Source organism: Pempheris klunzingeri, chromosome 10 (assembly GCF_042242105.1).
Source record: "Pempheris klunzingeri isolate RE-2024b chromosome 10, fPemKlu1.hap1, whole genome shotgun sequence".
Taxonomy (NCBI): Eukaryota; Metazoa; Chordata; class Actinopteri; order Acropomatiformes; family Pempheridae; genus Pempheris; species Pempheris klunzingeri.
In genome coordinates, this window is record NC_092021.1 from 10,763,996 (window position 1) to 10,776,655 (window position 12,660).

The 12,660-nt window shown below is 40.7% G+C and overlaps 2 protein-coding genes across 2 annotated transcripts; both read left to right on the forward strand.

The window, feature by feature from the left end:
• Positions 1 to 583: 583 nt before the first annotated feature.
• On the forward strand, positions 584 to 3,037 carry LOC139208375 (beta-crystallin A2-like). Its single transcript, XM_070838037.1, has 4 exons — positions 584 to 741; positions 1,817 to 1,958; positions 2,116 to 2,258; positions 2,671 to 3,037. The coding sequence occupies exons 1-4, from the start codon at positions 584 to 586 to the stop codon at positions 2,816 to 2,818; spliced, it is 591 nt and encodes a 196-aa protein (XP_070694138.1). The 3' UTR covers positions 2,819 to 3,037.
• Positions 3,038 to 7,184: 4,147 nt separating this feature from the next.
• fev (FEV transcription factor, ETS family member) lies at positions 7,185 to 11,026 on the forward strand. The gene is made up of 3 exons (XM_070838208.1): positions 7,185 to 7,378; positions 8,022 to 8,093; positions 9,396 to 11,026. Exons 1-3 carry the CDS (start codon positions 7,330 to 7,332, stop codon positions 9,935 to 9,937), a joined length of 663 nt encoding a protein of 220 aa, XP_070694309.1. The 5' UTR covers positions 7,185 to 7,329; the 3' UTR covers positions 9,938 to 11,026.
• Positions 11,027 to 12,660: the final 1,634 nt, after the last annotated feature.

A 12,660-nucleotide genomic window follows, 5' to 3' on the forward strand; every position in this document is an offset into this window, starting at 1 on the left:
CGCTGAAGGTGGTTAGCAACTCTTGTTAAAAGTGATCAGTTTTGCAAGCGAAAGACTTCTGAGTGCACTGGGGACAGCATGTGTGCTACTGCTTACGGATATGTGGTTTGCTTTAGTGGCATTTGCATAATGCAACCGTAATTGTGCACCGTACAGTTTATGGGCAGGAGAAATGTCTGTGGCTCTTGATTGAATCTCCTCAGTGTAAACAGAGACAAATATGCACTGTGAAGAATAGAAAAAGGATGAATGAGTAGAATTTCTCAACGGATTCTGCTCTCCAGAGTAAAGGAGCAATAATACACTCTGAATGGAATCGATACTTTGTCATCAAGCTACAATACAAAGTTAATTCAGACAAATGCCGGCATCATCGTACAGGCTGATTTTTGTATCTGTTTTAGTCGTGATGAGAGTACTCCATTTGTTATTCACTCCCTTTGCTTGGTGTTTTTGGCATTATACCTACATAGGGCGTGCAGGTCTTGCTGTGATTTGATTTTTCATCTATTAACTGGACTTTGCTTCCAAAAACAAACTCTACTTTGCTCAGAGAGTAACCCCCAAGGGAGAAGCAGCAGCCATGAACACTCAACAGATGGAGCAGATGGGCCAGTTCAAGATCACAGTCTGGGAGGAGGAGAACTTCCAGGGAAAGCGCTGTGAGTTCATGCTGGAGTGCCAGAACATCATGGAGAGGGGCTTCAACAAGATCCGCTCCATCAAGGTTGAGAATGGACCGTAAGTCCTGTCCACACTGTTGGTATTCCTCTGCATCTCCTGCTTTTTTTTTTCCTTCTGGTCTCTCACTCTATCTAGAAGACCTGTGTTTTCCATATGTCGCGGAAGTCGCATCACTTTCACCTCCTGACTTCTTCTGGATGTTTTGTCCTCTGTGTGGATCGTGGTCATTGCTTTGCCCACTTCTGTTTCTCCGGGAGTATGAGGTTACATTTTTACCAAGTTTGTACATATTTAAGTTCTGACATCTCACTGATTAGAGCAGATTTGACTCGATGATTTCTTGGAATTCAATTGAAATTGCGCTCTTGGATATTTAAGTAAGCCCTAGAAATACTGTGTTATCTTTAAGAAGATTTGCCTAACTGCATAAATAGTATTAGAGTAGAATTTAGAGCGAGCTAAACACACTATGTTGGTTTAGAGACAAATATTTTATGAAATACACATTGCTGCTTTGACGAGCAGATAACTCAGAGCCATTTTTGCCCCATAACAAGATCTAATAAAATCACATTATTTGCCTTTTTTTTGCAATTCTAATTTCATCTGCTTGAAAAAGCCTGATTAAAGCACACACTCTAATCAACAAGTAGACACGGCACAACAACAAAAACCATAAATTACGGCCTACAATGTTATTACATTGCTACTTGGCATGTATCTTTTTGTATGAGTGTGTGTGTGCATGCATCCAAGTGTAACCCCGTTGTGATATGAGTTGGCTGTGTGCAGCTGCTGGCTCAGAGCCAGAATGGCTGACTGACTGACTGGCGATCAGATAAAAAGCTCTGGGTGCAGCAACAGCAGTGGAGGCAGGATCAGCAGTGTTTAATGTTTGCTTTGTGCTCTCGGTGACAAAAGAAGCTGCATGCTGCTTTCTCTCCAGGCTATTCTGTGGGCGATGGACTATTGTTTAACGAAAATGACAGTTTCAGTGTTGTTGCACAAACGACTTTACATTTAGTGGTTTGTTTGTATTCTCTGTTCATTTAACCTCGTTTAACGTTTATATTGTCTTTCCTCTCTCTTTTCCCTTCCTTGTCTGTCTCATCCATGACTTTCCACTGTCCAGTTGGGTGGGTTATGAGTACCCAGAGTTCCAGGGACAGCAGTTTATCCTGGAGAAGGGAGACTACCCTCGCTACGAGGCCTGGAGTGGAAACAGCAGCTACAGAACTGAGCACATGCTTTCCTTCAGACCCATCAAGTGCGCTGTAAGTCACCACATCCCTCCATTCATCCGCTACCTCTCGCTTCCAGACTTTGCATTCTCCAGCTACTTACATCAGTGTCCACACTGCCAGCTTGGCCAACTGGAGCGGCACAGTCACATTTTCTCTCTCTCTCTCTCTCTCTCTCTCTTTCCTGCAGAACCACAGTGACAGCAAGGTGACCATGTACGAGTGCGAGGACTTCCAGGGCCGTAAGTTTGAGATGTGCGATGACTACCCCTCCCTACAGGCCATGGGCTGGTGCAGCAAGGAGGTGCCCTCCATCAAAGTCAACTCGGGAGCGTAAGTCATACATCTCCCCTCTGTCCCCTAGTTTGTCAATTTTCAAGCATCCAATCACAACTCTCCCCTTTTCCTTATTCAGATACTATTAGTAAAAAAATATGATTAGTATTGTTATTATCATTTGGAAACACACATAAAATGTAGTTTCAGCACTATTCAGGACAGGCATGCTTAGACATTACAACCTGCTCCCACTGGACATAATTTAGGGATCTTGTCTGTCAATTCATCAAAAAAAAAATCAAACAGTTGATATATGAAATCTGTTTGAGACACCCTCCCTCCCACACCTGCAGTCTCAACGAATTTGCTGAAATAATTTGGATTTAACTACATGTCTGCTGTTTAAATGACTCATTGTATTCTTTGACCTGACCTCTGCTCACCCCCCCCCTCTCTCTCTGTGCAGCTGGGTGGCCTACCAGTTCCCTGGTTACCGTGGCTACCAGTACATCCTGGAGAGAGACAGACACCAAGGCGAGTACAGAAACTACAACGAGTACAGCACCCAGGCTCACACCAACCAGGTGCAGTCCATTCGTAGGATCCAGCACTAAGCCTCCGATCTGCCTGCCTGACCCAACCTGAAAAAAAAAAAAACTCTCCCCGAACCCCTTCTTCAACTTGAACCCCGGACTGACCGCTGTCACAGAACAGTAGATGGACAAACTCTTTCTATCACTCTGTGGCTCTGCCTGTATGGATATCTAAGTACTTCTACTGCCATGCTGAAGCATGTTCATGAAATAGGAAATAAAGGCTTTTCTTCAAAACTAGATACTGTTTGTCGGTATTCCTTTTTCTTTTTACAATGAAAATTATCACCCTTATTAAATATGAATAAATGAAAATCTCAGAAAAGCAATGATTGGCTGCTCTGAGCTCTCAATCATTTTGCACCTTGGTTATGACAGTTATGGCCCAGGTGCACAAAAACATCCAAATCAGAGCCCCTCTTCCTCTTTTAGCTTCACAGGCTAGGTTGTTCTCAGAGATAGTTTTTGCTTTGTATTTATAAGGACATATTTAGCCTTTTAGTGAACATACATGGAAAGATTTGATTCAAATCTCTCTGTTAGGCTTTAGGATGTGTAACATTGTTCTTGTCAGACTGTATTCTCATTTCCAATAAACAAGAGCACGAGATCGCATTGTTTCTATTATTTGTTCTCCGACTGTTGAAATCACAATTTTGCCAAAAAGTAAAAGGAGGAGCTGAGGGAAAAGCAACAGATAATCTGGTTGGTCATTTTGAAACCGTGCACTGTCTGTCTAATGACCAGTCACATATGACACAAACACATATGAAATTTCGGTAAAACATCATCTTTATTTAAACACTTTCATTAATCTTTAAGCAATTCAAAACAGGCCAGTAGAGGTCGTCTCATGGATGAACGTCATACATGTAATGTTTTTAGTTATTGATGAAACGTAGATGTACAGGGGACTGTCCAAAGTCCTGAAGCCTGTTTGAACAATTGGCCCATCAGGTGAGTGACAGGCGACCAACATTAAAGGAGTATTACTTGAAATCAAGTTCACAAAAAGTTTGCAAAGCGTGCAGCATAAACCACCTACCTCAGCAAGACGGATCATGTCGCTGAGACCCATTCATTCATGCTCCCGGTCCCCATACAGTCTACGTTGAATAGCTACTTATTGTCATTGCTGGCCTGTGGAGAAAAAAAAGCATGCAAGTCCAAAACATTAACTTTCCATGAGTCACTGAAAACAAGTCTGACAGCCCAAAGTTCTTCTTTAGTGTCAAAGGTACACAATTTACTTAAAGCCAATAAGGAACGGTTAAAGCTTCAGTTTATCTGAAGGTAATGTTCTAAACATTCAAAATCTTGCTACTTTTACATAGTACATGATTCATTCAACCCAGGTAAGAAGCATTACCTCCTGATTCACTTCTTATTATCTGTACAAACCATGAAGGTGGTGATGCAGACAGCAGCTGACCAATCAGGTAAAGACTTTTAAACTGCAACCTTTGAAACTCAACATCAGAGAGAGATGCATGGCAAAAGAAACCCCAGTTGATTTGCTTTGATGATTTTTTTCCCTGCTAGAATCTTGCACACCTGTACAAGTCTAGCATCTTAACTTTTGTTTGTTTATTCCAAAGTGACACCATCATGTTTATCTTACAGTCACACGCCGGGATCCTGGAGTGTGTTTACCTCCACACACACCCCTCCCGTTGGTCCAGGACGTGGGATTCCGTGTTACACACCCACAAGCCTGCACCAGTTCACAGTCCCACACCCAAAAAACCAGGATCTCTTAATGAATGTGTAACCATGCACACACACCTTTCTCAAATACACATTCCTCTGCAGACTGATTAAAGCATCTGCACCGTGGCTCACAGAGGAGTGACTCTTCGGTTGTCAAGTAAGTTGCAAACTCTGCGACTTTGGCCACACAGTTGAGCGCACCAAGGTAAGTTTAAGGCTTTATAGAGGAACTTTGGATTGATTCTTGATGAGAGCTCTACTTAAATGAGGGTGTTATAATTGATTTCTTTACTAAAATGACTTTTGGCACGTTTTAAAACGGAGAAACATGTTATATAGATTTTTATAGATAGATTTTTAGTCAGAATGTTTATGTCCATTGAGGCACTAAATGAGTACAGAGTTCACTGCGAGGATTTGACTTTACACATGCCTCAGCTTTACTTACAGGCTGTTGTGGAATAGCTACCATCAGATGCTGACTAAATTTAATTAAATTATGCAATCTAGATCAATAAATAGCAACAAGTTGATGTGATAATAGGATCAATAAGCAAAGAAACAAACAAATGAATGATTTTCTGTAATTATGTTTGTTTTTTTCTTTCTGTCTGTGGATTTCTTCCCCCGTGCTGAAAGCTGAGCGGAGATTACCCTCTTATTTATCCACCACTGCTTCAGTGGCTACAGTCTAGTTTTCGAGGCTTGTTTTAAGTTGCCTGCGACTTTTACTTGAACACAGGCAGCTAAAGCAAGTCTGGGACGCCAGAGACACACCTACAGGCTCAACCCTGAGGAATTGCTGCCATGTGAAGAATGGGAAATCCAGTTTTTAATCCAGGAGGAAGAGACCTGGGAAATATACTGCAGTTCTGCATTGATCAATCAGTCACATAAGATTTGGACCCTTTTCACTGAGAGGAAAAACCGTGAAATCAAGTGTAACAGTTACATTTTGTTAACTAATAGGACAATTAAAGGCTGATGCAACCTGTTTCTGTGAATGGGGACTTATGTACAAACATGCATGCTCGAGTTAAATAATCAAAATAACCACGCAAATATGTAGCTGCTGCATTTTCCCTACAGTGTGTTTGTGCATGTCGGAGCTCCATCAGGTGACACATTATAGAGCAAACACTGAAACAGATGATGAATGATTAGCAGAACATTTACTTCCTGTTCACGCAACAAAGTATGATTTGAATTTAAAGATGAAGCAATGATTTTCTGTCAGGTGCATTTACTGTAGTTTCATTTCAAGATGTTTCACATTTATGGTTTAAAATTGCCAAAAGTGTATCGTTTTTCAGGTAAAATGAGTGGGGTTCTTTAATATGGCAGATGTTCTTAGTCTCTGAACCTTGAACCTTTTTCAAAATGTTCCTCTTTTTTTGTAAAGAAAAGCCATGGAGATCCATGACTGTGTTTTAGATTCCTGCAGTAGCACTGATTAACCTACTCCGTGTCACTTTATGTCATGACACATACATTTTTGACAAGATGCCAAAACCACATGACGTCTTGCCAGAGATGCACATTTGTCAGCGTCAATGTCGGAGCATTTTCATCTTCTATTCTCGGATGTTTCTACATATAGTGATGGAGGGATGACACGCGACAAATGTCCCAGAATCAAACCAAGGTTGTTACATTCACGCTTTACACATCTTCAAACACTAATCCTCCTGGACTGCACCTCCATTTGCTGAAAAACCTTTATCACGACACGCTTTTTGACACATGCATTAATTGCTGTTGTTGTATTTGTTGCTTTTAAGCATCCAAAGGTGCTTCAGGACGAGAAAATAGACTCCAGTTATAACAATACAGTCCTGGATTGATCAAACTGAACACTACTAGACACTGTTTCTTGATCTGATGTGTCATATGAATCAATGTATTAAAAAAATGAATTCAAATGACATTTAATCACAGTGTTATGTGTCTGTTAAGTGTACTGACGACATTATTTGCTTCTAAATTATATGTTTGTTTGGTTGCTCTGCTTATCTTTGTGTATGGGAAACACTGCTGCTGTGCTCCTGTCAGTCATTTAATGTATCACCCTTAAAATACCAGCCTACGACCACAGTTTTAATGATAATACAGATAATTACAAAGGGTGTTAAGGTTGTATATTCTGTTTCTGCAGCCGACACCAGAATAGTGCAGGACAATAAGGCCCAAGGAGGCTTCACACTGTCCACTGCCTCTGGAAAACACAAGAATTAGAAAGAATGTGAGTGTTCGTGATAACGTCAGTGGTTTTAAAGTTACAACCTCATTATCCTCAGATTGAGGCTATATAACCTTAAACCCACAAACAGAAGGTTAGGGGGGATGAAATGTTCCTGTTTTCTCATGTGCACTGAGGCGTGCTTTTCAAGGTAAATATTCTTTTTCCAACATGAAATAGGTCTTTGTTGTTTGCCCAGAGGTAAAGAGGCGGAAAAGTGAGGAGGATCTGAACTGGTTTCCATGTCAAACACTTCAATTCACCATAGAAACTCAGATCTTAACGCGGAAACTTTATTAAACTGTGATGGTGGATTGATAAGGGCCGAATTTCTATCGGCCTCTTTTTATTGTGGGCACCAGGCGGGCTGACAGAGGTAAATTGCTCTTTTAATTAAAGCAATGCACCAGGGGAAATTGCTGTCTGAATATTGTCTCAGAGATGGGGGCCAGTGACAGTTGCCTGGAAACTTCAATCTGTCCACCCGCATTTATTCCAGATCACAGTTATGAGATAAAGTTTAATAAAAATCTTTTCCTCCGCCACCAAATGAAATCCAACCCTTTCTGAGCAACTGAACACAATGAGACAGGACTGCGGAGGAAACCTCATGTTCAACATGTATCTCTCAGGTTCGTCATTTAGTCCCTTAAAGAGTCATAGAAATAACCTGTTCTAATTCTTTAAATCCTGCTCCGGGTGTGGTTGTCCCGAGGCGGCGATGCTCCGTCTCCAGGGCAGAGCATTGTTCAGCCTTTTCAATCTGAAAGCCCGTCTGCTCTTTTGTCGGAAATCGGAAATCCTTTTTCCTGGACGCGTTTCCTGACTTCTCGGAGAGACGAGACCGCAAAGACGACACGCTTCTCGCATTAGACTGCGACTGGACGAGGATACAATTAGGATTTTAATCCTCTTTTACTTCTTTTGCGATCTGGCTATTTTTTTTTTTTTTTATTAAGATTTTATATTCTAGTTTGAAATCCTAAGACTTCATCTTAGGATGTAACAATATTATAACAGCTGTTCATTTCGTTCTATTTCATTTCTTCCACCTTGGTGCTCATCGCGTGTGAAAAGATCCAACTTGTTTGTTAGAATACAAGACATTTGTACAAAAAAATGATGGACAAGAGTGAAATTGTTTGCTGAGTAGAATCAGGATGTGAGAGTGGCCTAAAAACGGCTTCCTAGTTAGACGGTGTGACACAGATCAGAGGTCTGAGCAGGATGGAGAGAAAGCTGCTGATGCTGACAGTGTGTCTGCTTTGATTTCAGATCCAACAGAGAATCTGTTGAAAGAAAGCAAAGGAACAACTTGGGGTCCACTAAACACAGGAGTACAGAAAGGTAAGAGAATGAGCCCACATAGTTATTTCACGTTAATCCGCTTATTGTGATATGAATGAAGCCCCCCAATACTCCAACAACATCTGAAAATACTGAGAGTAAAATTGTGATATTAAAAAGTGAAGAAAATAGATGTTTATTTGTCGTATTATCAACAATGTAAGAAAATTATATGAGTAGATTTGAGATTTTTGGCGATAATAATTATTAAAAATAATAATTAGGAGTCAATAAAGATTATCATATTATTACATAATGCCCCAATTATTACAGCAGGAATAAACCGTGTTTAATCCTGTTGTCATAATTTAATTTAATTTGATCAGGTCATTTAATGTTTGCTTCCATTATTAGTCTCGCTGTTAAACACTCGATATATGAACCTCTGCCTGCTCTCAGTTTGCAGCTGCACTACATTAAATGGTCAAACTAATACAGAATTTGTTTTATTTTATTTATTTAAGTATTTATGTCGCCCCATAACACGTTTTGCATCCCAGAATTATTTTGTCTCATTAAGTGACTCATCCACCCTCACGCTCAAAACGAAATAATGGAGCAAAGAAAATACGGAATATAAGGAATAAATCTATATGAAAAAAAAAAAAAAAAAAAAAACCGTGACAAAATAAAATAAAAACCGCCGAACAGCAGAATCATCGTAGTTCACTCATTTAATGATGAAGAGTGATGGAGTGCTGATGGATTTGAACGCCTCTCAAAGCGCGAAGAGCAAAGTAAAGCAGACTGTGACGTTTTTAATGTGAAAATTGTAAACGGACACTTGATAATAAATTCTTGAATTAATAAATTCGCTTAAATCAATAAATTCAGGAACACCATGTTGTATGGATGATCTAAGATGAATTTAAATTCTATCTAATAAAATAATTCTCAAGATGCATTGAGGCGTGGATTTTAAAAATGATAGAAAACTGGTTAAAATATAAACTGCACAGTTGCAACTCAAAGCATTCAATTAGAAATCAGTTAGTCTCTAATCGTGTATATTTTCCCTATAAGTTGACTATTTGCCTTGAAACATAGTCATCTGCCAACATTTGCGACCAAAGTTTTAATAACTGATGACGTCTTGACAATATTGACATTATTTGATAAAAAAAATAAAAAGCCAAATATTCTATCCCCAAATACGTTTTGCACAGAATATATCAACTGTGTGCCGCACACATTTAATCTTCATGTGCTTTCAGGTTATTTTACTGTTTTGTTTTTCTATTTATTTTCTAAACCTGCTCTGTGTTGCCCTGATCGGTTCCCTTCACCGCCTCCTCCCTGCAGGCAGTGGGCAGATTCAGCTGTGGCAGTTCCTGCTGGAGCTCCTCTCCGACAGCAGCAACATGTCCTGCATCGCCTGGGAGGGCACCAACGGCGAGTTCAAGCTCATAGACCCGGACGAGGTGGCCCGGCGCTGGGGGGAGCGCAAAAGCAAACCCAACATGAATTACGATAAACTGAGCCGAGCGCTGCGCTACTACTACGACAAAAACATCATGACCAAAGTGCACGGCAAGCGCTACGCGTACAAGTTTGATTTCCACGGCTTGGCGCAGGTGTGCCAGCCGTCCACCACGGAGCAGGCCATCTACAAGTTTCAGGGTAACTTCTCCCCGATTCCCTTCTCCGGGATTTCCAAACTGAACCTCATGGCTCCCGGCGTGGGGCCGTCCGGGTTCTCCTACTGGCCCGGTTCCCCCCCGGCGGCTCTGTATCACAGCCACAACCTCCAGCCTCCGGGGCCTTTCGGCACCGTGTCTCCATCCCACATCAGCTGCGTCAACAACATCAACAGTCTGAGTAACATCAATGGTCATTACAACTGACTCTCAGTGCGCCTTTTAGACAAACTGGAAAATACTAACACCGCGGGAGGCAGGAGAGACGACAAAGATCACCGAGCGGCGCCGGATTCATTTGGTTAAAACTGTTTAATGTTTAAGAAATAATCATTTTTAGATTTACACACGTAACGACTGTTTCGACAGCATCCGCTATATATTTACGTGTAATTATGGACCTGTAGTCACATAGATGCTGCGGAGACAGCGGTTGTTTTGGAAGTAAGACTTCTAAAAAAAAACTTGTATTTACACAAACGAAAAATATGTTTTCCCTGTCAATATCCCAAGTGAGACATCTTCTCACGAGCAAATTATTAAACCTATCAAGGGGCGCGTAAAATCAAAATTACGCACCGTGGTTTGAACTTTTACGCGCGGTATCCGAATAATCACATTAGTTAGATGTTAACCAATAATGATCCTCGTATGGGATTTCAGCCACAATCTGTGAATTTAAATCGGAAAATCAGCAGTAGTTTCCGTGTAGGAGACCGGTTTTCCAAATGAACAATGTATATAATAATACTTAAATAAAAGATAACAAGAGAAAGATAGTGAATCACAGTTGTTCTGTTTTATACCTATCAGTTCTCATTCTTTTCTGTTCCTTTGCTGTCTCTCATCGTCCTCCTTTAAGGTTCCGTGGTTGTTTTTACGGGCAGGTGGGTGCATTTGTATCAACTTGGGAGCAAATCATCAGTTATTATTGGACTTATGGCGCCATCTCGTGGTTTTCTGAATTCTGTTGATTTTTTTTTTCTTTATGATATCGCCATTTGAAAGTGGTCACCTTAAATATATCGTCACTTTAATCACCAATTACGCATTATCCACGCCCTCATAGGAACTTGCAATAAAAATAAAGCCAGTACAAAGGTACAGGGGTGTAATCTGTGTGAAGTAAACTCTGATGTGAATAGTAACAGAAACTGTGAATTCATGAACTGCTCTGTAAATACTGTCAGGTAGAGACAGCCTCAGACTATCGCTGCTGTTTAGTCATTTTGGAGTGAATTACATTGCTTTCTGTCGCTAAAACAATTGTACCAATGACAAACAAATGAAGTAAATAAAAACAGACAGTTATGAATACAGCTCTGTGTGAGTATGTGTCTAAATTCTTTGCTGAATGCTGAGATTTTTTTTTGGGGGGGGGGGAGGTCATGATGCAAAATAGTTCTATGACAAGATTAGAAAGCACAGAAATCCTGGTGGACCTTGTTCTGTAGTATTAGCTTGTAATTCTGCCAACAATTGAAGCAAGCAGCTATGACAAACCAGAGTCAGAGCCATTTCGCTTTTTGAAGGTTCATCTGTGAATGTGTTCCCATCCTAACAGAGTTTTAATGACTCATCCTGTTTGGCCATACAGGAAAAAGATGTAATAGTGAGCTGACCATTCAACAAATATGTATTACGTTTAATGTGGAAAGTAAAAAACAGTGAAACTGACGTGGGCTAATTTGGACAACAAAAAAAAAATTGATGCATTTGCAGTGGCATTGTAGGATACAACCAGAGGTAATTATTCTAACGGGGAAAAAACTAAACAGCTGCTGGTGATAAAGTGCCCTCGGTGATGCCCCTGTGGTAGATAATACATGATAAAGTGCAAGAAAACGTGACGCGGTGCCCTCTAGTCTGCCCTTCCAATGCAGAGAATGTGATGCAGTGGTAGATGGCCTCTATGTGCTCTGATGTGCGAGACAATGTGCCGTCATGGTATGCCTTTGTAGGGGAAAATGCCCTCCTGGTGCCTCTGTTCTTGTTATTGTTGCTGTTTTTTGTATATATACCCTTTTTAAAAAAAACGTCTGGCAGCTTGTTTCAGCCTCATTTTCACTCTCTTTGGAGCCAATAAAGTCCTCCAGTTTTCCCAGTCAGTCACACAAGAAGTTAAATGTATCTTCAGAAGGAAAATAAATTGTCTGGATGTGACGTGTTACTGATGTGTGTAAAGTTGCACATCTCTTTTAATCTGTGTACCATATTAGCTATTATTCTAAAAGGACGTGCTGCTTGGTAGTTAGTTACGTTGCTGAGTTTAATGTGAGTTGTGTTTTCAATTGAATTGACAGATGAATTAGCAGTGGGCTGCATTGGTTACAGAATTCCAGACAGAGAAGGACAATTGAAGCACATGCAAAAAGACCAGCAAAGTGCTGCAGGAGATAGTTCCTCATTAAAAGGTTGGATCCATAGCCGCTACGGCAAGTGAGATGAGAAAGATACGGGTACGCTTGCTTGAAGTCTTCCCATGGACTGCCATGCCACTAAAGAAAGGCAAGAAGGCAAGTGATTCATGACATTTGCTCTTTTGCAATATTTTTATATTGTTATTTGCTCCACCTGAAAACACAGCACAAGCAGTGAGGATGAAGATATCAGGGAGCAAAGAGGTGCCATGGAGAGAGACGATGATGATGAGGAGGATGATAAAGCTGCCAGGGAGAGAGATTAGGAGGATGAAGATCGTATCGGGGGAGAGAGATGGTGATGGCGATTAACAGATCAGGGTGAGAGATGGTGATGATGTTAATGATGACGAAGATGATGCCAGGGAGACAGATGATGATGTTGATGATGATGAAGATAGCAGACAGTGTATGGAAACTAAAGCTTATGAACATCCCAAGGACACAATAACAAGCGTGAGCTACTGAACTTGGTGCTGGTGCAGAGCTCCAAATCATCTAATTCAAAAT

Coding starts and splice junctions, on each gene's coding strand:
- LOC139208375 (XM_070838037.1), top strand. CDS start 584: ATGAACACTCAACAGATGGAGCAGATGGGCCAGTTCAAGATCACAGTC. Junction 742..1,816: donor ATCAAGGTTGAGAATGGACC/GTAAGTCCTGTC, acceptor TCCACTGTCCAG/TTGGGTGGGTTATGAGTACC. Junction 1,959..2,115: donor TCAGACCCATCAAGTGCGCT/GTAAGTCACCAC, acceptor TCTTTCCTGCAG/AACCACAGTGACAGCAAGGT.
- fev (XM_070838208.1), top strand. CDS start 7,330: ATGAGACAGGACTGCGGAGGAAACCTCATGTTCAACATGTATCTCTCA. Junction 7,379..8,021: donor GTTCAACATGTATCTCTCAG/GTTCGTCATTTA, acceptor CTTTGATTTCAG/ATCCAACAGAGAATCTGTTG. Junction 8,094..9,395: donor AAACACAGGAGTACAGAAAG/GTAAGAGAATGA, acceptor TCCTCCCTGCAG/GCAGTGGGCAGATTCAGCTG.